At 42.6% G+C, this 22,967-nt stretch overlaps 1 protein-coding gene across 1 annotated transcript in view; it reads left to right on the top strand.

Moving 5' to 3' along the window:
- The window catches only part of abca3b (ATP-binding cassette, sub-family A (ABC1), member 3b), a 47,481-nt gene continuing 24,514 nt past the window's right edge, over positions 1 to 22,967 (top strand). Inside the window, 13 exon segments of the mRNA XM_080904917.1 lie at positions 1 to 302; positions 1,251 to 1,349; positions 3,237 to 3,480; positions 13,442 to 13,569; positions 15,521 to 15,686; positions 16,455 to 16,714; positions 16,801 to 16,917; positions 17,795 to 17,915; positions 20,547 to 20,720; positions 20,840 to 21,021; positions 22,200 to 22,346; positions 22,536 to 22,665; positions 22,768 to 22,922. Of these exon segments, the coding sequence (XP_080761043.1) occupies positions 1,296 to 1,349; positions 3,237 to 3,480; positions 13,442 to 13,569; positions 15,521 to 15,686; positions 16,455 to 16,714; positions 16,801 to 16,917; positions 17,795 to 17,915; positions 20,547 to 20,720; positions 20,840 to 21,021; positions 22,200 to 22,346; positions 22,536 to 22,665; positions 22,768 to 22,922 (1,878 nt within the window). The 5' untranslated portion in view covers positions 1 to 302; positions 1,251 to 1,295.

Raw genomic sequence — 22,967 nt, 5'->3', positions numbered from 1 at the left:
CTTTTGTTGACGTTTCTCGCTGTATTTTACATGCAATATATCCATGGGCTTATCCAGAAGCTGGTGCAATGTCATCGCCTCGCTAGCAAGCAGCAAACTCCGGAGGGTATAAACTTGCACTGGGCTGCCGGCGAATAGCTTCACTAATGCTACCGAGTATCGACAGCACTGGCGAAGCAAAGAGAGCCGAAGAGATGCTTTTGTTGTCGGTTTAAGACGATACGGAGGGACTGTTTTCACCTCGACAGGAAGAGGGACACCGCAGTTCGTGGAGTTGTTGTGCAGAAACCTTTCTTTTTGAGGTAATTGAGCGTATTTACAGTACTATTTACACTATTAAATAGTGTGAAATGTAACTGTGTCGATGAGTCAGTGCCTCAAATGTAGGAAATTGCTGTCTTTTTTCCCCCTCGGCTGCATTATTTGCATTCATCAGAGCCCTTTAAGGATTGACAAGAAGATTGACCAATCGGGAGAGCCAGAAGGCCCGGGATGGGCCAATCAGAGACGATGTCGAGGAGGTCCACGTCTTTAACTCCCTGTGCGTGGTTATTGTTTGCCAGAAAATACTAATAAGGAACTAGGTCAATGCGATAATTGAGCCCTGACTTATTATAGTCAATGAGACAAGTTCCCAGTTCCTTCACAGAAGGGTCAGTTTTATTCTGTTTTATTCGTGCTGTGCTGTGAAATAAGATTCTAATGGGACAAAAGTGTACTGTGAGACTGCGAGGACATCCTGGTTTAGGAGTTCATGTCTATCGATCGCGCTTTCTGGACTGTGTGTGTTTGTAAATGTGGTATTGCAGATGTGCGCATTCTCGTGTGTTTTGGAGCTGTCACAAATAGCTCTCTGTCTGTGATCTTATTACTCCTATAATAACCTATTGGGGAATTTCCATTGACTATTTATGTAAATGTAAATGACCTGGTTTTTTTTCTTATCACCTCTTTGCCCATGTCCCTCTGGTGTCTGAACAAATTTCTAGACTCTTATCATCTATTTTGTATTTATTATAGCTGTTCATATTTATTACCGATCACAGTTTGTGGAATTTCCTTTTAGCTTCTCTTGTTTTGGTTTTCCTCATGGTTCTCAGAAATTATTAAAGATCATGCTTTTGATGATTGCTCAATTTCACTTCTCTTTTCGAATCTGCTGTTAAATAGAAACTCAGAAAGAAGTCATTACAGTTTAGTAGAAGGTAAATCTGGAATGAAAACCTGACTCGCTCTCTTTCTGTCTCCAGCTCCAACAGAAGGCAGCTTGAACTGTGTCCTATGTACCCTTCAAAATGGCCATTTTCCAACAATTTGGACTACTGCTGTGGAAAAATTATCTTCAGCAGGTGAGTTAAAAGAAGGTGTACCACTTCTAACCTGCCTCTATGTCCTTTTTAGGTGCTGATATTCTTCGCAGCACCATTGTGTATTGTCAGAAGTAGCAGTGTTTACAGAGGGGCCGCCTGGATTTACAGCACTGAATTGATAGCAATATGAAAGCTCATAAATACAGTAAACTGACTAACAGTTAGTTTCATGAACTTAAGATGTTACCCAGTGGGTTGAAACCTGTTTAAGCTCAGAAATAGACAATATGTTTGTACAGTTTCTAGACTGGTCAGCTTATTGGTGGCTATCACATGCGTTTCCTAGCCTTATATGGCTGTCTTCGGGAGAAGTCATGGTGTATATCTTTAGTTATTTCAGTTTTTTTTTCTTTCAACATAGATCATGAGACAAAAATCATTACAGCTGAATTTTTCTATTGTGTTTATGGGAACAGCATGTGATTACATTCAAGGCCTGTCAGTTTACAGAAGACTGGAAATCATTTTTGCAATACAGAGTGCTTGATTTATACTGGCACAGGCTATTGGTACAGTTCTGTTTGTGCATTGTGCTCTGTAGCTCTTGTACACTTTTGAACATTAATACCAGTTGATGATTTCACAATCCTGCACATTTTGAGAAATGGCTTTTGCTTTCTGCTGCATAGCTTGTGTGCTCTGAGGGCTGTTTCTCCATCACCTATTTGTCTTTCACCTGCTGCTCCAGCTGTTGCCTTGATTCCGTTTGCAGAACACAGGCGCACTATATAATTTAATCTGTCTTACAAAATCTCATATATGATCATATTTGACTTTTACAATGAAATTCACAGACACAGTAGCTTAGGCCTGTTAAAGCCCACAGCAAAGCCCATACATTTCTGGTTCATCCTGTTTTTTATTTTGTGGTCATCACCCCCATGTTGATTTTGACATTATTTTCTAGTTAAGTCTTTTAAAACTTGTAAGCAAGCGAGTTGTGTAAGCAAGACAGATTTCCCACAACTATATGCAGTCATGAAACTAAGTACACACCATGATTCAGTAGTTTTTAGAACCTCTTTTAGCAGCAGTAACCCAAAGTAATCATTTTCTGTATGACTTTATCAGTCTCTCACATCATTGTGGAGAAATTCTGGTGTATTCATTACAATGTTGCTTCAGTTCATTGAGGTTTGTGGGTGTTTGTTTCTGCACAGCTCTCTCAAAGAGCCTGCTACAACATTTCAGTCAGGCTGAGGTCCGGACTTTGATTGGGCCATTGCAACATATGACTTTTTTCTTTGTCAGCCGGCAGCAACCTGCCAACCAGTTTTGGCAGGTTGCTGCTCCACACCAGCAAACTGCCAAAACTGCTGTTGTTACAAAGGTGATCATACTTGCTGATGATCAGTTAATCCAGTACATTTTATTAGCAGCATCTGGCTGCTTCCTACCCATGGGAGCAGTAAGGGGACACTACAGTTCACACTGACTTTTTTGCATGACTATATTTTACTCTGTGCTTGCATTCATTCTCCTAAGTAGCAATTTGGATTTATTGCTGAAAGGGGAGGGTGTAATATTGAGATTGAGATTAATGTCCTGAAACTGTCCAATGCACTTTGTACTTCAATCACTCAGCTGTGAAATTGTCTCATTTCACTCCATAACAGGTTAATAGGAATAAACCGATGCCCCAAACCCCATCCTGATTCAAATGATTAGTAGCTTGCATTATCATAGAGAGGTTTTTGCAGAGCGGTTGTACATGTTAATGTCACAGTATTTTTCCATTTTGGATGACCTAAGGGAGAGTTTATTTATTTCCCAAGATGTGTTGCCTTTATTAAAAATGATCAGTACTTTGTGTTTCTGTATGCACTTGATACCAGTGTTAATACTCTCCCTCACTCTGCTCCCCAGAAACGACAAATCCTTGTAACTCTGGTGGAGATCCTTCTTCCCCTGCTCTTCTCCTGCATCCTCATTGTATTGCGCCAGAAGGTGTCTTTCAAGGATTACCCAAATGCTACAATCTATGAGAGCTACTCAGTAGAAACACTACCAAAAGATTGGAAAAACTTACAGCTGACATATGTGCCCGGCAACTCCAGCGTGGTGCGTCAGGTGGCAGAGGATGTGCAAAGAAGCTTGTTCCTATCCTCAGGTGGGGAACGAATGTCGTATAACATGTAAAGATTTGTTTAAGAAGGAATTTTAATCCAAATGTAGATCTGTGAAAAGTAGGTCAGAAAATATATTCCATCTGCAGTTGATCAGTCAACAGCCAAGATTTGATTGGCACCAAAGATGATCAAAGGCATTTTTTTGTAAAAATACATCTAGATTTGAATCAGAAGGTATTCACGTGTCCGTCTTTGTGTTTAGCTCTTTCTGAATGTGATCATCCATCAGCCTGTTTGTCTCATTAAGGTATAGTTTGACATTTTGGGAAACCTTCCTGAAGATTAGATCAATACCAACTCCACTGTCTGTCTGGTAAACACAAGGTTACAGAATGCAGCATGTTAGTTTGGCTTTGCGTAGAACTAAAAACAGGAAAAGAGCATGAAATCTACCCTCACCTCTCAACTAAAGCCGACTTATAAACATTAAAATGCGTCTTTCCCATAATTCCAGTCTTTATAGTGAGCCGACCTAACAGGTTTCTGCCTTTAGTATTTATTTTAGTACAGTTTCTTGTCAGATGAAGTAAAAAAACAAATGTTTGCAGGAACATTTATTGCCAGTAAAACAAACCCTTTAGCCCTGACACCATTTGTAGTTGAGGACAAACCTGGGAATACTTGTTCTTCCAGAAACAATCCTCAGAAGGGCCACACCCTGCTCACGACCAAACGGTGTCAGCTTAGAGTTTAGACAAGGAAATGAAAAGGACACACACTGTAGCTCACATGGCTGCTCCCCCGGGGACACGTCTTTTTAAAAACTCAGGCGCTAACACACATCTGCCCTGTGTGACCAGTTATTCAGATAAACATGCAGACAGCCTGACAGACAGGTGTACAAACAGGCTTTTTGCATATTTGTTTTCATTTTGACTGACAATTGGCACGACGGGCAAATGGCTGCCGTGTGAGGTGAGCGGAGAGATACACAGGTAGCCAGAGATCTGTGGAACTGCTTCCCTGAACACAGCTATTTGAGATCTAAGCTCAGCTGTTAATAAATAATTTAACTAGTCTTAGCACTCAGAGGGGAAGGTGAAGAGGGGGTGATCAAGGCTGAATCACTGATATTTTGTTTTTCCTGCTGTAATTCTACAATGTTGTGCCTAAAATGAGGGATTCTTTTAAACAGATAACACATTAATTAATAATTAGAGATAAATAATGGAATTATTTGTGACTCCGGTCATGAAATTGTTTATTTTCCAAAATATTGTGAAATGGTGTGTTACAAAACTATTTTTCCTTCCTGTCATCATTTAAGAATAATGCTTCCCTTTTTAAAATTTGCAGATAATCTACTTCTTTTAAAGCTTTAAACACATAAGTGAACAGTTTTACTCAAGACAACAATTAATAAAACCTAATCTTACTTTATCAGTTAAATCACTGTTTTTTGAAAATATGCAATTCCAACATCTTTATGTCCTCAGTGATCTGTTTTCAGGGTTATTGAGGTTGTCTCTCGTACACACTGTTTTACCTTCAGTCTCATGTTCTCACGCTCCAAGCAGACCCTCCTATAAAAAGAAGAAAGAAAATGGTTCTTTCTGCCAAGTTAAGTCTGAACATCTGGCCTTTTCACATTTCAGCATCACCATGGACACATAAACATCATATTATGCACCTGAGGAACTGAAAACGGGTGGCTTACTGTCATTAGGGAAATACCCGTGTGTTCGTTCGTGTTAATATCCTATTGTTACAATCTGTTTGCTAGAAGCTACAGAAAGTCTTTCTAATGCTGGTAAAGTGAACTGCTCTTAGGAGTAGCAGTGGGCGATATAGCCTCAAAATTATATCTGGATATTCCAAGAAAATGTGCAATATTATTGCAAATTCGATGATTCTGACAAATTTTATTGATGCAGGCAGCAGCTTTTGTAAGTAATTAAAGGGAATTTTCCATCTTTCTTTTGCAGTGAGCATTGATGACAGACTGCCAAATTTGTAGTGTGAATCTATTGAAACAAGGTGCCAGCAGCAGCAGCCACAGGATTATGGTGTATTAGTAGTCACACAGCATTATATCCAGTGACAAATGCAAGCACAGAGTAGCCTACGAAGAGTTCTCCTGTAATTCTGGAGGAGATGCACAATATTGTCACATAATAAAACTGCAAAATATTCTCTTCCCGGGATGTTTTATCTTTGTAAACAGCTGCTTAAAGCCCTGGTTTTCAACCATGTAACCGCATCACTAATTTAAATCCACCATTTGCTCTTCCTGACATATGGACTGAAACTTGTGATGGTTGGTTGAGTCATTGGTTACTTTTGGGTTGTACACCACCAGCTGCTAGCATCATACTCGATGGTGTGTTTTTTGCCAAGTGGTGAAACACATTTGTTGTTTCCACCTTTAACTGGAACAGTTTCCTTGCATATTTTACTGGATAAATACTGTTTTCTGTTGGAGGTTGTTGAAGTAGCTTCCTTTTTAGGAAGAGGTACATGGATCGATCCGAATACTTGCAGTACTGGCCTTGTATTTACTTGTTATTGAATTGATACCAAAAACTGCATGATCGCACAGCACTAGGTACTAAGTCTTCAACATAGGGTGACACATGGCTCTTGTTATCTTGTCTTGTTATTGTGAACTAGGGAACATAAACATAGCTATTGCTATTGCAACCTCAATATGACACATTTAAATCACGTAAGAAATATTGCTGGTATTATCGCAGATAATATAATATGGTGCAGTCCTATTTGGAGAAGACCTATGCTGGATATTTGTTGACTATATTTCCTGGTTTTCATTGTACAAACTGACCAATCACAGCAAGACTTTTTGGGGACTAGATAGTAGCATTTCAGAGGGTGTAAAGCGGTGCAGAGAATAAGATATAGATGTGTCTATATGTCTATATGTGTATATCTATGTCTATATGTCTATATATATGTCTATGTGTCTATCTATCCGTCTGTCTGTCTGTCTATCTGTCTATCTGTCTGTCTGTCGTGTTTTATGGTGTTTTTATGGGCCGATGGATTTTTTTTTTTTTTTTTTTTTTAGGAAGGGTATATATAATGAAAGGTGTTGGATTGGCCAATTGGTCATGATCGACTCTGGGCTGGACCAATTACAGCCGAGGAGGCCGGATGCACCCTCTCCCTTGTTTAGCAATCACGTGATTTTCGCGCATTGCATGCCGGGAACTCGTGGCAAAACAATCCAAGTACCGCATCAAATGCAAGCATTTGCAGCACCGCAAAACGTTCATTCTCCGGTTCCAATGCCTTCTTGTTTTTTCTTTGACACACAAAAAGGAATGTACAAAAACAAAAGGAGAATAATGCCGGTCCGTACAAAGACAGACTCGACGAAAGGACAAAGAAAAGATATGAGGAAAAAATCAAAGGAGTGAAAGGGCAGTGTTGGGAAGGTTACTTTTAAAATGTATTCCGTTACAGAATACAGAATACATGCCCCAAAATGTATTCTGTAACGTATTCCGTTACGTTACTCAATGAGAGTAACGTATTCTGAATACTTTGGATTACTTAATATATTATCGTGCTTTTTACAACAACGTGAATGTACTATTGCTGTGTGATTTATTACTATTACTGAAGGTCCGCGACTCCGAACTGTAGTAGAGGGACCTCTGACTAATACGGCGGGGTCCCTATCGGCTCGTAGCCGAAAAATAGCTTTACTTTGTTGTGTGGGTCAACTTTGCTAGCAGAGACAGAGAGAGGCGTTGAAAGACTGCTCCAACGGAACTTATTGTTTTCGGAGGAAAACACGAACACGGTGTACAGTCGAGTCTTAATAGCTTACTTACAACTGCGCTCGTCAGGCACTCTTCTTGGCTGCAGTGGTTATTATTATATTTACATGCTTCCAGCTCCCGTTTTTCCTCGATGACAACTCGTACCTTTCGACTCCCCTTTTTCTCCCTCCTCGCGCTCACAGACACATAACGTGTATGGCAGTCCATTCTCCCTGCAACACGGACTATACTGCCCATGATGCTACATTCTTTAGAGCTATGCTTGTAGCATTCTGCCTGTTAGCTTAGCACAACAACAACAACGAAAAGGCGCTCTCTCACCCAGGAAACACACAGTCGCAGAAAGAGAGAGAGAGCGTCGCCCTGTAACCATGGCAACCGTAACGCTGCCGCCTGGAACAACAGAACGTAGCTGTCAAACAAAACCCAAACAGTCCTGACCCGCGACAATATGAAACAGGAAAGTACCGCAGTGTAATCCATTTATTTCAACAAAGTAACTGTATTCTGAATACCACCTTTTTAAACGGTAACTGTAACGGAATACAGTTACTCATATTTTGTATTCTAAATACGTAACGGCGGTACATGCATTCCGTTACTCCCCAACACTGTGAAAGGGTTAGACCCTTACGAGCACACAGAGTGGACAAAAGACATTAGCGTGCTGCCCAACTTTCACCACGCTCATATTTATAATTATACGGTTCTTGGAGTGAGTGCATGCACTCATGAAGTTTAGTAACTTCAGGTCACTGCAACAAGCCCAGGTACAGTTTACCGACGGATGGGTACAGGACCTTGAAATGCACCGTGTAGAACGAAAGACGATCGTACGAACAGAGGTAAGTTTACCAGTCTCACAAATCGTCTTCATAAATACACATTCGTTAACCGTTTATTAATATAACCTTTGAGCTCAACGGTAATTAATTAGTAGTGGAAATAATTTCTGGTAGCATTACAGAAATGTAGCAGTGACAATAATATTGTATGCTGTAATCGTACTGGACAATTAGTGATACAAAACAACTGTTTATGTTTTTGTCAATGTACCATGGTAATAACAGAAGCGAAACGCAATATTGTGTCAGGACAATTCACTATTTATGCACAATAAACACAATAAACAAAGGAGCATAGCGCAACAATTTCTGTTCAGCGCCAGACTTGCTTGTAACCTATATCACCAATTATGTTAAGAAAAATGACGTATTAACTACTACAAAACTCTGACCTTTGTGGGAATGCTTGGAGCAGACTAACCTGTGAGCTGGAGTGTTCTGAGACGTTATATTTGGTATATCCAGACCATCCGTCGGCTCTTACTTCGGAAACATGGCTTAAAAAATTTCTCTTCAACGACTTAGTTGACCTGGATGACTGAGAACCTTCACAGACTTCAATGACTTAATCCCATAAAAAAAAACAAAACGATCTCTTTACCCGTCGGCTTCCCGTGGCTGTCATGCGACCGGCTATTGCAGTTAATAATACAACAGCTTCTTGTCATTTTTTGGGTTTCTTTTTATCGCTGTGTAACTGAGTTCAATTGAAAGCCTGCGTGCGCTAGTACCTCTTGCCACAAGTTCCCAGAATCCTTTGCGGTTTTAACCCTGAATGACGTCACATTTTCAATCTTTATCCTGGTGGGCCGGTCTCTAGTCAAAATGCCCGGGCCGATTTTTTTGTCCCAGTCCAGCCTTGTTTACACGGGTGCACATAAGTGGTCCGCATGTGCGCATTCGCTGTCAAAATAAAAGACGCGCACCAGATAAGAAGTTGCAACGCAAGTTTGCGTCCATATAAAAAGCACAGTTTTTGTCTGCTAGAGTGGGATTTTCACGGCACATTCCGCACCACATCTCTGTGCGTTCATCATTTGTTTGAAGCCAGCTCACCTCCTGCAACCACTTTTCCGAGAATACGTGCTTCTTTTGTGGTTTCTTTTGTGGAGGAACACCAAAGTAATTGCTTAAAGGAGCTTGCTTCTTCGACATCTTTAAGAGTTCTAAACAAATGTCTGTCCTCCCAGAAAATATTATGTATGCAAACACCCGTTGCAACTTCATATCTTGTGCTCTGTTTTTTTTTTTTTTGGACAGCGAATGCGCACCTGCGCTTCTTCTGGGCTATATTCTCAGCAGCATATTGTAGCGGGTCAGAGCTGTTCAGGGTTCTGTTTGTACAGTTATGTTTTGTTTATGTTGCCATAGTGACGGGTGACGCCCTCTCGCAACGGTGTGTCCTTCCGGGGTCAGAGGGCGTCCTGTGTGTTGTTGTTGCTGTTGCTGTGCGGTTGCCGCGCTGAGCAGTTAGCTAGCGGCAGTGTTCTTCTGCAGTTGTCAATAAACGGCTGTGCTCCCTGGCTAGCTCACGGGAAGCAAGACCAAACGACACCTCCATCTCCTTGTCTGAGCTCGCCACATTGGTGTCAGAAGTGGGATGATGGTGGCACCCCATGTTCTGACCCGAGTGACTTTTCCCCCGCCGGTTGTGACTGGCCGGTGCGCCAAAAGAAGGCACCTGGACATTTGCAGGACTTTGTGTGGGGTAATGGGGTCGTTGGGGACGACTGACCCCTTAGGTGGGGGCTATGTAGCGGGTCAGGGCTGTTCGGGGTTCTGTTTGTACAGTTATGTTTTGTTTATGTTGCCATAGTGACGGGTGACGCCCTCTCGCTGCAACGGTGTGTCCTTCCGGGGTCAGAGGGCGCCCTGTGTGTTGTTGCTGTTGCTGTGCGGTTGCCGCGCTGAGCAGTTAGCTAGCGGCAGTGTTCTTCTGCAGTTGTCAATAAACGGCTGTGCTCCCTGGCTAGCTCACGGGAAGCAAGACCAAACGACACCTCCATCTCCTTGTCTGAGCTCGCCACATTGGTGTCAGAAGTGGGATGATGGTGGCACCCCATGTTCTGACCCGAGTGACTTTTCCCCCGCCGGTCGTGACTGGCCGGTGCGCCAAAAGAAGGCACCTGGACATTTGCAGGACTTTGTGTGGGGTAATGGGGTCGTTGGGGACGACTGACCCCTTAGGTGGGGGCCATGTAGCGGGTCAGGGCTGTTCGGGGTTCTGTTTGTACAGTTATGTTTTGTTTATGTTGCCATAGTGACGGGTGACGCCCTCTCGCTGCAACGGTGTGTCCTTCCGGGGTCAGAGGGCGCCCTGTGTGTTGTTGCTGTTGCTGTGCGGTTGCCGCGCTGAGCAGTTAGCTAGCGGCAGTGTTCTTCTGCAGTTGTCAATAAACGGCTGTGCTCCCTGGCTAGCTCACGGAAGCAAGACCAAACGACACCTCTGTCTCCCCCTTGTCTGAGCTCGCCACATTGGTGTCAGAAGTGGGATGATGGTGGTACCCCATGTTCTGACCCGAGTGACTTTTCCCCCGCCGGTCGTGACCGGCCGCTGCGCCAAAAGAAGGCACCTGGACATTTGCAGGACTTTGTGTGGGGTTAGGTGGGGGCTATGTAGCGGGTCAGGGCTGTTCGGGGTTCTGTTTGTACAGTTATGCTTTGTTTATGTTGCCATAGTTACGGGTGACGCCCTCTCGCTGCGACGGTGTGTCCTTCCGGGGTCAGTGTGTTGTTGTTGTTGCTGTGCGGTTGCCGCGCTGAGCAGTTAGCTAGCGGCAGTGTTCTTCTGCAGTTGTCAATAAACGGCTGTGCTCCCTGGCTAGCTCACGGGAAGCAAGACCAAACCACACCTCCGTCTCCTCCTTGTCTGAGTTCGCCACAATATTAAACATATCAGGTCCCCATAAGGAGAATCATGTGCTAACGGCTGTCTAAATGACTCGGGTAAAGTTTGTAGCATGCATGCTTGTTGTTTTTGTCTGCTTCCACTTGTCTTTGCACTAGGATGATGTCGGTGTAAATGTGCAGTCATATTCGTTGTGTCTGTGAAGGTTCTCAGTCATCCAGGTCATCGTAGTCAAAGGAGCTTGCAAAGAAAAGCGTCTGGACTTCTTTAAGTTGCTTGAAGACGTTTCACCTCTCGGATGAGAGGTGAAACTTAAAGAAGTCCAGACGCTTTTCTTTGCAAGCTCCTTTGACATATTCGTTGTGTTCCCACTAGTGCTGTCAGCGTTAATCTCGTTGAAATGACGTTAACGCCACAACACGGAAAATCTCCGTTAACGAGCTACCCCTGATCGCCTGTGCCTGGGGTTAGACGGCCAACACCTTAACGAGCTAACTGCGCTAACACACTAGTTCCCACCCATGTAATTGAGCATTGCGTGGCACATCCAACATACTGTTTTACTTTAGTCCGTGACGCGCTTACCTTCAGGGTCATACGTCACATGAAAACCAAAATAATTCCAAATGCCAGATCTGAATGAGGGTGGGGGAGGTTCAATTTGCCATGTTGCAAGGAGAGCTTAACTTCTGTCTCGCTAGCTTGCCCTGCGCTCTTCCTTCTGATGATGCTGTCTGTGTTGAGCGCTCAGTGGATCTGCGCTTGACAGTGCAGCCTAGGTGGAGTAGTCGAACGCAGATTCACTGAGCGCTCAACACAGACAGCATCGTCAGAAGGAAAGTTGATAAAATAAATTACAAATGTTGTATTGTTCGATACATATGCGTACCGAACCGAAAGCACTGTATTGAACGGTTCAATATCGATACGAATATCGTTGCACCCCTAAAAAAAAAAATATAAATATATATATATATATATATATCCCATAGCAGCTGGATAGCGTAGTGGTTAGACTACACGCCTTTGGAACAGGACGTCGCCCGGATCAACAAGGTCCGCGTCAGGTGTTGAGGAACCAGGGCACCCTGACGAAAAGTGGGCTACTGGAACAAGAAGGCATCGGTGGGCAAGAGACGAAAACAGGGCGTTGTTGGAATGCTACTACGCAAGTAACCCCGGCGGAAGGGGCTACATGAATAGGATGTGGTGGTCCCCGTGGTAATCGGAGCACTAGGTGCGGTGACTCCCAAGCTAGGCGAGTGGCTCCAGCAGATCCCGGGAATAACATCGGAGATCTCTGTCCAGAAGAGCGCAGTCCTGGGAACAGCTAAGATACTGCGCAGGACCCTCAAGCTCCCAGGCCTCTGGTAGAGGACCCGAGCTTGAAGGATAAACCGCCCGCAGGGGCGTGCTGGGTGTTTTATTTTATTTTTTATATGAGTTCAACTTGAACTCCAGAATAAACCTGAGGATTTGAAGGGCTAGTTAACCCAAATTCCTAAACCTTACAATTTTGTCAAAGACCATTAAGTGGTAAACTATCAGCACAGCTGCACTGTCATGGCTCGCACTCTCACTTCAAGTGGTAATTGACAAACCTGCTGTTCTAGTACTTTGCACTAACCAGCTAACTGTTCCAAACTCTAACCATTACCTTTAGCTACTTGTTTTGTACTGTTTAGTGTAATTTAGCCAACAAGTATGGCTATTACATGGCTAATTATTGATTCATTTTAAAAAATACTACACCTAAACTAACGCTTACTCTTTAAACTGTCTCTACTTGCTTCGAATAATCCGATTTTTCACTAATACAACTGAGCTAACCCAAAATCTTCCCATGTATCTATTTCTAATGCTGCTAGATGGGAATTACTGAGTTATACTAGTGGTAACCATTTGAGGAGCGTGAAGGATGTCAGGTGAATATGTGAACTGTGTCTTTTGGCTGATTGCCCTTCCTCTTTATCTCTGTGCAAGTGTTTATTTTATGATCATGAACCAGATTTAACCCCGAGACCTGTGTGTAATCCTGACGCTCTTTGCCAGGCGCAGAATACCTTCATGCTTGCTTGATAAGTGCAATAAAGAGTTCAGCAATAAAACCGATTTAATCAACAGTGAAACTACATAAGAAAAGGTGGTTTAGTCTTATTTATGGTGCTGTGACATCTTTTTTTGTGTTTTGAACCCCACATGTTGCTCCAATTTTTTTAAAGTGATCTGTCATCTGTGTCCCCCCCCCCCCCCCAAAAAAAAGAAGCATATTCCAGTGCACACTTGTCTTCTGGGGGACTGATCGGTTCTATTAATAATATTTGTGACAGAATTTGGTATGCTGTCCGCATCGTGAGCAATTTCATGCCTGTCGGCAAGAAAGGCAAGCCGCAAGGTCAAGGAGCGAGACAGGCGTGAAAACACCTGTGTGCATGAGATGAATACCAAAACACAATTCATCTAATGTTCTTCGTCTGTGTGTGTGTATTTGTCCCTGTTCCAGTGCGTGGTTTTGAGACAGAGGAGCAGTTTGAGAACTTTGTGAGGAATGACCCTCAATCAAGAAATGTGCTGGCTGCTGTAGTTTTTGAGCATCACTTCACGCATGATGATGAGCCCCTGCCCCAACAGGTAAAATGCAGCGTACACACTGACAGACAATTCCAGAAGATTACTTTGTTTTTACAGCGTTTTACCCGCAGTACCTGTTAAGGCACATTTATCTTCTTCCTGAAATTCATTCATTTGCCTTACCTGTTGAGAGGTGGTAGTTGAAAAGTCTGACCAAACAACCTTTAGTTTTTATAGTGAAACCTGATGGTGGAAAGATGCATTTAGAGGGTCACGCAGTCTAGCACTGTAGGAAAAGCTTCAGCTGACTCTGATGAAAAAGCCTGACAGGCTTAAAAGGCTTGAAAGCTTCACATCGCTCACTGTAAAGCCTTCAAGAGACGTACTCCTACATTTTAGGGTGAATCATTTAAGAACAAAATGTCTCTTCAGTCGTACTGGATTACGCTTCCTCTGTGCCTGTCTCCCTGTGTGTCAGCCACATCACTTCAGTACAGCTTGCCAGATTAAACCTTAAAAAAATACAGGTGACAAAAGGAAGCGTGAGACATGCACATCTCTTTAATGCTCACCTTTTACTGGCAGTTTTCTCTTTCTTTGTATAATGGGATTCACAATCAAAGCAGTGAACTGTTAGGCTAAAGGAAGGCACTCGTAGATGTCAGCTATTCTTTCATTTCTTTGCAAGAAACTACAGCTACATCCACATGTTCACGGGTATTTTGGTAAGCATCATCTGTGAGTAATAATGACATAAACGACGTTTCAGATCACTGAAAATGGAGCTTTTGAAAAAGTTAAGCCAGGGTAAACATTTTCAAAAGCTGTGTTTCTGTATTTACGTGCAGAGAAGAAAAACTGAGACTTTGACTTGCAACATTAAAAGTGTATGTTTTTATGTCTTTTTCTCATGTCAGACTGTGCCATGTCATTGTTTCTGTGCTTCTGATTGGCCAACATTTCCTCATGGTTACGGTTATATTGCCACTTTTGAGAATCGTGTGAGAGTTCTTTCTTTTTTTTGCGTTTTCATGTCAATGGAGGAACTTAGAAAAATTTCTGTTTCAAAAAATACCTTATCATGGTGATGTAGCCTAACACATTGACAGATGGGTGGATGGTAACTTGGGGACAGGCGAACAGACACACTGCACTGTAAACACACATCTGTCATAGCTTCGCCTTAGTTTTTATTTTTCTTTAATGTACAAAAGCTCTATATGCGCTTTATTTTGAAAACAAAGCACTCCTAAATTAGGATAGTTTTGACCCCTCAGTGTATATCAATAAAAACATGGTTTGAAAGCCTGGGTTTTTCCAAGGCTAGCCCCAGTAAGCTGTATAGGCAGAGATCATCCTCACTAAATTCAGATGCACACCCAGTCATTTTATTTTGGAAGCATGCCTGAAATGTGAGAGTGTAGGAGCCAAAGATGATTATGTTTAACATAGATCAGTTTCTAATATTACTTAGTTTGAGTCTGCCCCATCTAGTGGTTGAAATTGGTGTCGAGAGGACATAAAGGCAGGTGATGCTACCTGGAGTGGGGTGGCTGAAACAGGAATACACAATCTTCGACCTCACAGATCTCCTCCTCAGATATTGGCCTCTACTTGCGCTGCTTTTGATTTCAGACAATCCTTAGTTAATCTTTGTAATCCCTGTTCAAGTTTAGTTTGAAATCATGGATACTGTATGTGTTTATTACTTCAAATTAATAGCGCTTTATCTCAGTAACAGCGCTGCTCTGTGGACTTTGGATTATTTTGAATGTGAAAAGTCAGGCGTTTGCTAAGCCACTACAAGTCGTTTTCAGAAGGACATTAAATAACCAGTACAGACAGAAATCTCTCAATGGCTATATATTACTTGAAAATGGAAAAATTGTTAAGGACAAAACCACTGGAGGTGCTACAGTTGTTAAATTCACTGCACGACTTGAGTGTATTGCTTAGCGTATCACTCTACTCTTCATTAACGTCTGTTCTCTTTTTGCGCTCTGACATGCAGGTGAGCTACCACTTGCGCTTTACTTTTTCGCCACGCAACGCCCCGATCTCGGAAAAGTCTGAGCTGAACCCCAACAATGACTTAGACTGGCACACACACAGTCTATTTCCCCTTTTTCAACTGCCAGGACCAAGAGAGAAGCACTTCAAGGAAGGGGGAACACCTGGTGAGAATTCCTATTGTTTTAAAATGCTGTTTTAAAATGTTATTTTTAAATGACACCTAAAATAGTAGGTATTTATTTTTCTACTTAGAGATTATGCCTGATAAAAAGCTCTTAATTCTTCGACTTTGAGTGGAGAGACAGCCCTGCCTGATCAGGCTACATTTCCATGGCAACCATACCCCTGCACATGCTCAGCATAATCGGCGTTATCTAGTTTTTGGCAGGGCACAGTGTGCCCACCAATCACTTATGGGGCATTTTCAAGGCGTTAAGAACCCTTCAGGAGGCATGAGTTGCTGTTAATCTCATTTTCACATTTGCCCGTCAGCTGGTTTAAATAATACAGTAACAATGGAGGTTGCATTTTCCAGTGTGTCCCAGCAGCCTTTTATTTCTCCTTAAAATGTTTTTGTCCTTAAAAATTGTTTGCAGCTAAAATAGAAAGAGGAGGTATACTCCAAAGCCCTTCTGACAGCATAATAAAAGTGACATGCTTTTATCATTTAGAGTCACATGAATATGGATTTCCAGCCTCCACGTGCATAATAACTTGTGATTGCAGCTTCAAGTTTGTTACTCAAGGCTGCTTGTCCATTCTCATGTCAGCTTCTAGAAGGAGGTTGGAAAGCTTTGACCTTGTGGAGCAGGTCACATTTTAAGTGGGCTTAAAATGCCCACTGAGTCATTTCATAGACGCTGATTACTGATGGTGTAATGGTGGTGTTAATATATTCTATTAAGTGCTGCTGCTTATTTTCTTATTTTAAGGTTATTACAGAGAAGGCTTTCTGGCAGTGCAGCATGCAGTGGACCGAGCCATTATGCACTCTTACAACAGAACCGCTGCCTCGCACCTGCTGCGTCCTATCAGAGTGGTCATGTCACGGTTCCCCTACCCTGCTTTTAAATATGACGTCTTCATCCTGGCTATTCAGAACCAGCTGCCCTTACTACTGGTGCTAAGCTTCACCTACACCTCCCTCAACATAGTACGAGCTGTGGTGCAGGAAAAAGAAAGGAAGCTCAAGGTATGTTTTACGAGCCTCTGTATGAGCTGGAGGAGTAATAAAATTGCCAGACTCTTTTAACCTGTGCTTTTTTTTGTGCATTCTAGGAGTACATGAGGATGATGGGTCTCAGCAACTGGCTCCATTGGAGCGCTTGGTTCCTCATGTTTTTACTCTTCCTCTCCATTTCGGTGTTTTTTGTTACTCTGCTCCTCTGTATCCAGGTGAGCCAGTGTTAAAAAACTGTCTTTGCTTACTGCACATTCCCGCCTGTGATGCCTTTAGCATAGCAAAAGAAACCATGGTACACATACCAGACTAAAGGTAAGAAGTGTAACGTATATAAACGCCGAAAGTGTCAGCTTCAGGTGATGATGAGCTTGTCCTGATGTTTCTAAACAAAACAAAATAAATAAATGGAAGAAATGGAGATTCTGAGTTCATCCAGTTCTCAAGAGATGCCAGGAATTTCATGGTTTGATCCAGGAGTTGTATCACAGCCACTTTCATGCATATTTCAGCATGTCAGTGGGGCAGTTTGAGGTCTTGTTGGCAGAGTTGTAACCACATCTGAGAAATTAGTAAAATAATGTCTGACCTGGAGGAGCATCTGGGTGTCTGAGGTAAAAAAGCATTATTTTACTATTTGTATATTGAGTGCTGCTTTGCATTTTGAGCTATGAGCATGGCAAAGAGAAATGGCAAACAATTCACAAAAATGAAAAGGCAGCCCACATTTTCATGCACTGAGCTGATTCTTTAAAGGGGATCAAACTCATTTTAGTTAACAGGCTCATACATCCCAATTAAATCTCAAGTGGGCTTTTCCACTAAAGCCAATACAGAATAACCTATAAAAACATTTATAAGTTGAAAGGCTGCAAAAGGCTGTAAAAGTGACACAGCTGATCTATGCTTACACAGGACACATTGCTTCCTGGTAGAAAATGCAGTAAAAAGCCCATAAATGATGCCCTCCAGCCCAAAAAGCTGTGAAGCAGCTATTAGGCTGGATGGGACCCTTTGGCTGGCCTATGTTTGACACCCTCGGTTTAAAGATTATAAATGTTGTGATTACTCAGACCCAATCTCGTATTTTAGGTGAGCCCCAACGGAGCGGTGCTGACCAGCAGTGACCCCACGCTGGTCTTCGTCTTCCTGCTCGTCTTCACCGTGGCCACTATCAATTTCAGCTTTATGATCAGTGCCTTCTTCTCACGAGGTGTGTGTTTCTGTCACTCCACTCATTTCTAAATGATAATATAATAATAATAATGTCTCTTTTTGACTGCTGCTGTCTTGCTTTGTAATGTATGTGCGAGAAAGAACTTTTCACTTCATTTCCTGAAATGCACGGTGTGTCTCTGAGACCAAAGTTTCTGCTTTGTTCCTTTAACTTTGTCTGCAGAATGCACACAGCAGTAAAAAAGAAAGCTATGTTTTATTTGTTGATTTGCACAGAATAATTGGATTTCTTTAGCGGTTGAGTATAGCACTTAATATTTTAATGGTTTTTAGTTTGTTTTTGCCGTTTCTTGGTGATCAGAAGTGTTGTGTTCCCTTTTAAAAAAGAGCAAGTCACTTTCAGTTCTTTCCATCTTCAGTCGAGTGAAATTCAAGCTCGCCTGCTCGGCCTGGACAACCTCCCCAATAAAGGAAACTATTTAAATCTCTCCTTTCCCATGATCCCTTTCCTTTGCTCTCTTCCTCATTCAAAGCTCCTCATTCAGACTAGCAGCCTCCTCTTTCAGCTTTCTACAGCGAAGTATCTTGAGCTCCAAATGCTTCTCTGCTTCAGTGTCTTGCAGTATTTTCAAAGAGCACTTATTTGCTTGTTTTTACTTTGATTTTTTTTACAATTTCCACTTGCTCTCATAAGAAACATGAATTCTATGACGGTAATGCCTAGGCTTTTAATTGAAGGAAACACCTTAAAAACCTCCATTTAGTTGTTTACACTGATGTTTTGACTTCTCTCACATTCAGATGTACTGCGTCTCTGCTCTGAGTAATGAATATGATGTGCTTAGTCACCTGCCCTGACAGTTTTCATTTGGTGCTTGAACATGAAAAGGTGCCCTGCCTTTTCTCTCTGAACAATGCTCTAATTGTAACATTTGACAACCTTATTAAAATCATTAAAACTAATCTCATTGAACTAAAAAAAAACCCAAAATAAAAATAACTCTGTCATGTTGTTTTCCTTCTGACCCTAGACAATGAAATCATTATATATTGAACCCCAGCTGGGTTCAAGGGTTTTGGTTCTAAGTGTTGACTTGGAGGCGGTAGAGGAAGAAGGGGGAGACGAGGCTTTTGCAGAAAATTGGCAAGAAAAAAAAGGATCCTTGAGTGACCTACACGGCAATTTTTATAAACAAAACAACAACAAAGATGGGCTGTTTTTCTCCCCTCGCTGTCTTTGTACGCGCAGCTGTGTGCACATACCCAGTGATGTGGTTTTTAAGAATAGATGATGGTACTTTGTAAATGCATGTTCCAAGCAGGCTCAAAATGTCACATTGTCTGTAACAAGTGGTTTTTGATGAGGTCTGTCAGGCTGTCTACAAATGGAAGTGCATTACTCTGCTTTCTTCCCCATTTTGCTCATCTCTCTTTTGTCCTATTTAATGCTTTCTTGTAGCTGCACTCAGGCTCGTCTGCCTATCAGAGAAATGGGTTTCTCAGCAAATGTAGTTCTTCTCTCAGTTATTTTCTCCGTCAGCTCTTGTCTACGTGTCTGTTTGAGTTTATCAGGTAGCATTTTGCAGTGTACCTCTTGGGTAACTCATGAGTGGACTGCATAGCTGACTGTTTTTATATATTTATTTAAAAAAATAAATAAATAAATAAATATAAATATAAATATAAATATAAATATATATATATATATATATATATGAGTGCTCAGTGAATACCTCAGGCAGCAGAAACCCAAGAAAGAGGAGGGAGACGAGGAACCATCATGGAAGGACAGGCCCCTGCACGGTATGTACCACCGGCAGATAGAGGAGGTGGCTGATATCCAGAAATCCTACCAGTGGCTGGACAAAGCTGGACTGAAAGACAGCACAGAGGCACTAATCATGGCAGCACAAGAACAAGCTCTGAGCACAAGATCCATAGAGGCTGGGGTCTATCACACCAGGCAAGACCCCAGGTGCAGGCTGTGTAAAGATGCCCCAGAGACAATCCAGCACATAACAGCAGGGTGCAAGATGCTAGCAGGCAAGGCATACATGGAACGCCATAACCAAGTGGCCGGCATAGTGTACAGGAACATCTGTGCCGAGTATAACCTGGAAGTCCCGAGGTCAAAATGGGAGATGCCCCCAAGGGTGGTGGAGAATGACCGAGCTAAGATCCTGTGGGACTTCCAGATACAGACGGACAAAATGGTGGTGGCTAACCAACCGGACATAGTGGTGGTAGACAAACAGAAGAAGACGGGCGTAGTGATCGATGTAGCGGTTCCGAATGACAGCAATATCAGGAAGAAGGAACACGAGAAGCTGGAGAAATACCAAGGGCTCAGAGAAGAGCTCGAGAGGATGTGGAGGGTGAAGGTAACGGTGGTCCCCGTGGTAATCGGAGCACTAGGTGCGGTGACTCCCAAGCTAGGCGAGTGGCTCCAGCAGATCCCGGGAACAACATCGGAGATCTCTGTCCAGAAGAGCGCAGTCCTGGGAACAGCTAAGATACTGCGCAGGACCCTCAAGCTCCCAGGCCTCTGGTAGAGGACCCGAGCTTGAAGGATAAACCGCCCGCAGGGGCGTGCTGGGTGTATTATTTTTTTTTAATATTTTGTAAGATGACTGTTGAGTCTGTTTCTTTCTCTTCTGTGTGTTCTTAGCCAATGTGGCGGCAGCAGCGGGGGGCTTCATCTATTTTCTCAGCTATTTGCCTTATTTGTTCCTGTGGCCGCGCTACGACTTACTGAGCCATTCCCAGAAAGTGTCAGCTTGCCTTATCTCCAATGTGGCCATGGCCATGGGCGCACAGCTTATAGGAATGTTTGAAGGCAAAGGTGAGACTTTGATGCGGCAATGTGGCATTCCCAAAATTTGTGATTATTTGTGCACAGCTTTGAAAACATGGAATTTTAATATTAATATAGGTTAATTTTGTCCGTGCCTTGCTCCTCAGGTACAGGAATCCAGTGGTCAAACCTGTTTGACGCTGTTACGGTGGACGATGATTTCTCCATGGCTCAGGTTCTGTGCTTGCTGCTTTTCGATGCTGTGCTGTACGGGATGGTGGCCTGGTACATGGAGGCGGTGTTTCCTGGAGAGTATGGCGTGCCTTTACCATCGTACTTCTTTTTACTGGTATGTTTTAAAAAGGCGTTACTGATGATGTGACAGTAAACGATGAATAGATGAGGGGATATAAGCATGAATGGCTATTTGCGAGCCAAAATTATGAAACTTTTCTGTCTCTCCTTTATTGGCAGCATTAATACCAAGTAGTATTTCAAACTTGAAAGAAACACTGCAACAAATGTAGTCCAATGCAAACACGATGCCGATCATTTTGTTTTTGCAAGTTCAGCGTAATTTGTCTGATTTATTACATTTCACGCTGTGCTCATTAACACATTCACCTTAGTACTTCCCTGGCTATGAGCTCTGCCAAGTTAAACGGGTATTTTCATGCTACCAAAGTCTGCAGGTGGGTGGCGTTAGGCAGCACTAGGGAGTGTCAGTGGTAATTGTTGAGATCTGTTATATCCAAGAGCTTTTCTCTGATAGAATGAAGCTGCTCTCAGTGAAAGTGGTTGTCACATACGGGGGCAGAAGAGTTTCCAAAATAGAGGTCTCAACATGTCGACCAGAGGAAGCCTTGGGTTCAGCTAGTTAGAATAACAGGAAATGTCTGAGTATCTAGAGCCAAAACAAATAAGGTTTATCTATATAACAACTATGAGCGATCACGAAATGGCGTGCCTTTATAGACATGCGCGCCTACACAAAAATAAACTCCTGCTAACCTTTTTCCCAGTTGTCAGGAATTTAAGGGACTGCCAGAAGGGTGTGGATTAGATGTTGACGCACTTTCCTCCATGTCCATTGTGTGAGTGGGTGTCAGATGGTGTTTCTGCTCCGTAAAAAGGGGAGGTTTGACTCCGGTCTTTAGGAAGTGAATCAGGAGGTGGTTTGGCTGGGAAACAATCTCTTCATGCAGAGTGTACATGAACAATAATAATGTTGGCTCGATCTCTCTTTCTTGTGATTAAGTGAATGATTGTGTTCCTCTTCCTTCCTTATGTCAGTGGATGATTACCTGATTCAGTGATAAGTCAGAACACACTGTGTGTGTGTGTAATATACGGTGCTATATTACACACACACACCGTGTGGTTAATATAGGATGCTATATTTGATGTTCTCCTAGTAAAATTATACTGTTAGATATACTGGAAATGAATAGTGAAAATATGGGGTAAAAGTTTTGGAAGAAATGCTGGTTTACTCCCCTTGTCTTCCCTGACTGTCTTCCTCTGCAGCCTTCATACTGGTGCAGCACCCCTCGCATGGCTTTGGTAAATGAGAAGGAAGAAGAAGAGGATGCTGAAAAGGCCATGAAAGGAGAGTTTATAGAAGAAGAACCTGCTGGACTCGTGTCTGGGATAAAGATTAAACACCTCGCTAAGGTGAGCAGCAAAACACTATGATCCAGAGAGTAATCATGACCACTTTAGCGTACGCTGCAGATGCCCCAGTGGAAAAGAAAGGCCACTAATAACTCCACCGTAGTACTCAGTGTTACTACTAAAAGGTAAATGGACAAAAAGGTTACGCTTCATGCATTCCATTTCTGCTCATGTCACGCGTTTTAACAGGAATTCAAAGTGGGCAACAAGACACGTCAGGCCGTACGAGACCTTACAGTGAACATGTTCGAAGGACAGATCACAGTCCTGCTAGGACACAATGGTGCTGGGAAGACCACAACATTGTCTATGCTAACAGGTTAGACGCCTAAATGCACATGTAAACAAGCAATAAATACACGCACACACATTAAACATGCCCCCTAAATGAAAAATTTAACTACCTTCCTTCATGTTTCAGGCCTGTTTCCTCCCACCAGCGGCAGGGCTTATATCAGTGGTTACGACATCTGTCAGGACATGGCTCTGATCCGACGCAGCCTGGGACTTTGTCCCCAGCACGATGTATTGTTTGATAACCTTACAGTACAAGAGCACCTGCTGTTCTATGCACAGGTATTTACACACTTATGCACTTTTATGTAAAAATACATCTCTATG

The sequence above is a fragment of the Rhamphochromis sp. 'chilingali' genome, assembly GCF_963969265.1.
Source record: "Rhamphochromis sp. 'chilingali' genome assembly, chromosome: 15".
Taxonomy (NCBI): domain Eukaryota; kingdom Metazoa; phylum Chordata; class Actinopteri; order Cichliformes; family Cichlidae; genus Rhamphochromis; species Rhamphochromis sp. 'chilingali'.
The sequence above is the reverse complement of the archived record's forward strand: the minus strand, read 5'-3'. Positions and strand labels throughout refer to the sequence as shown.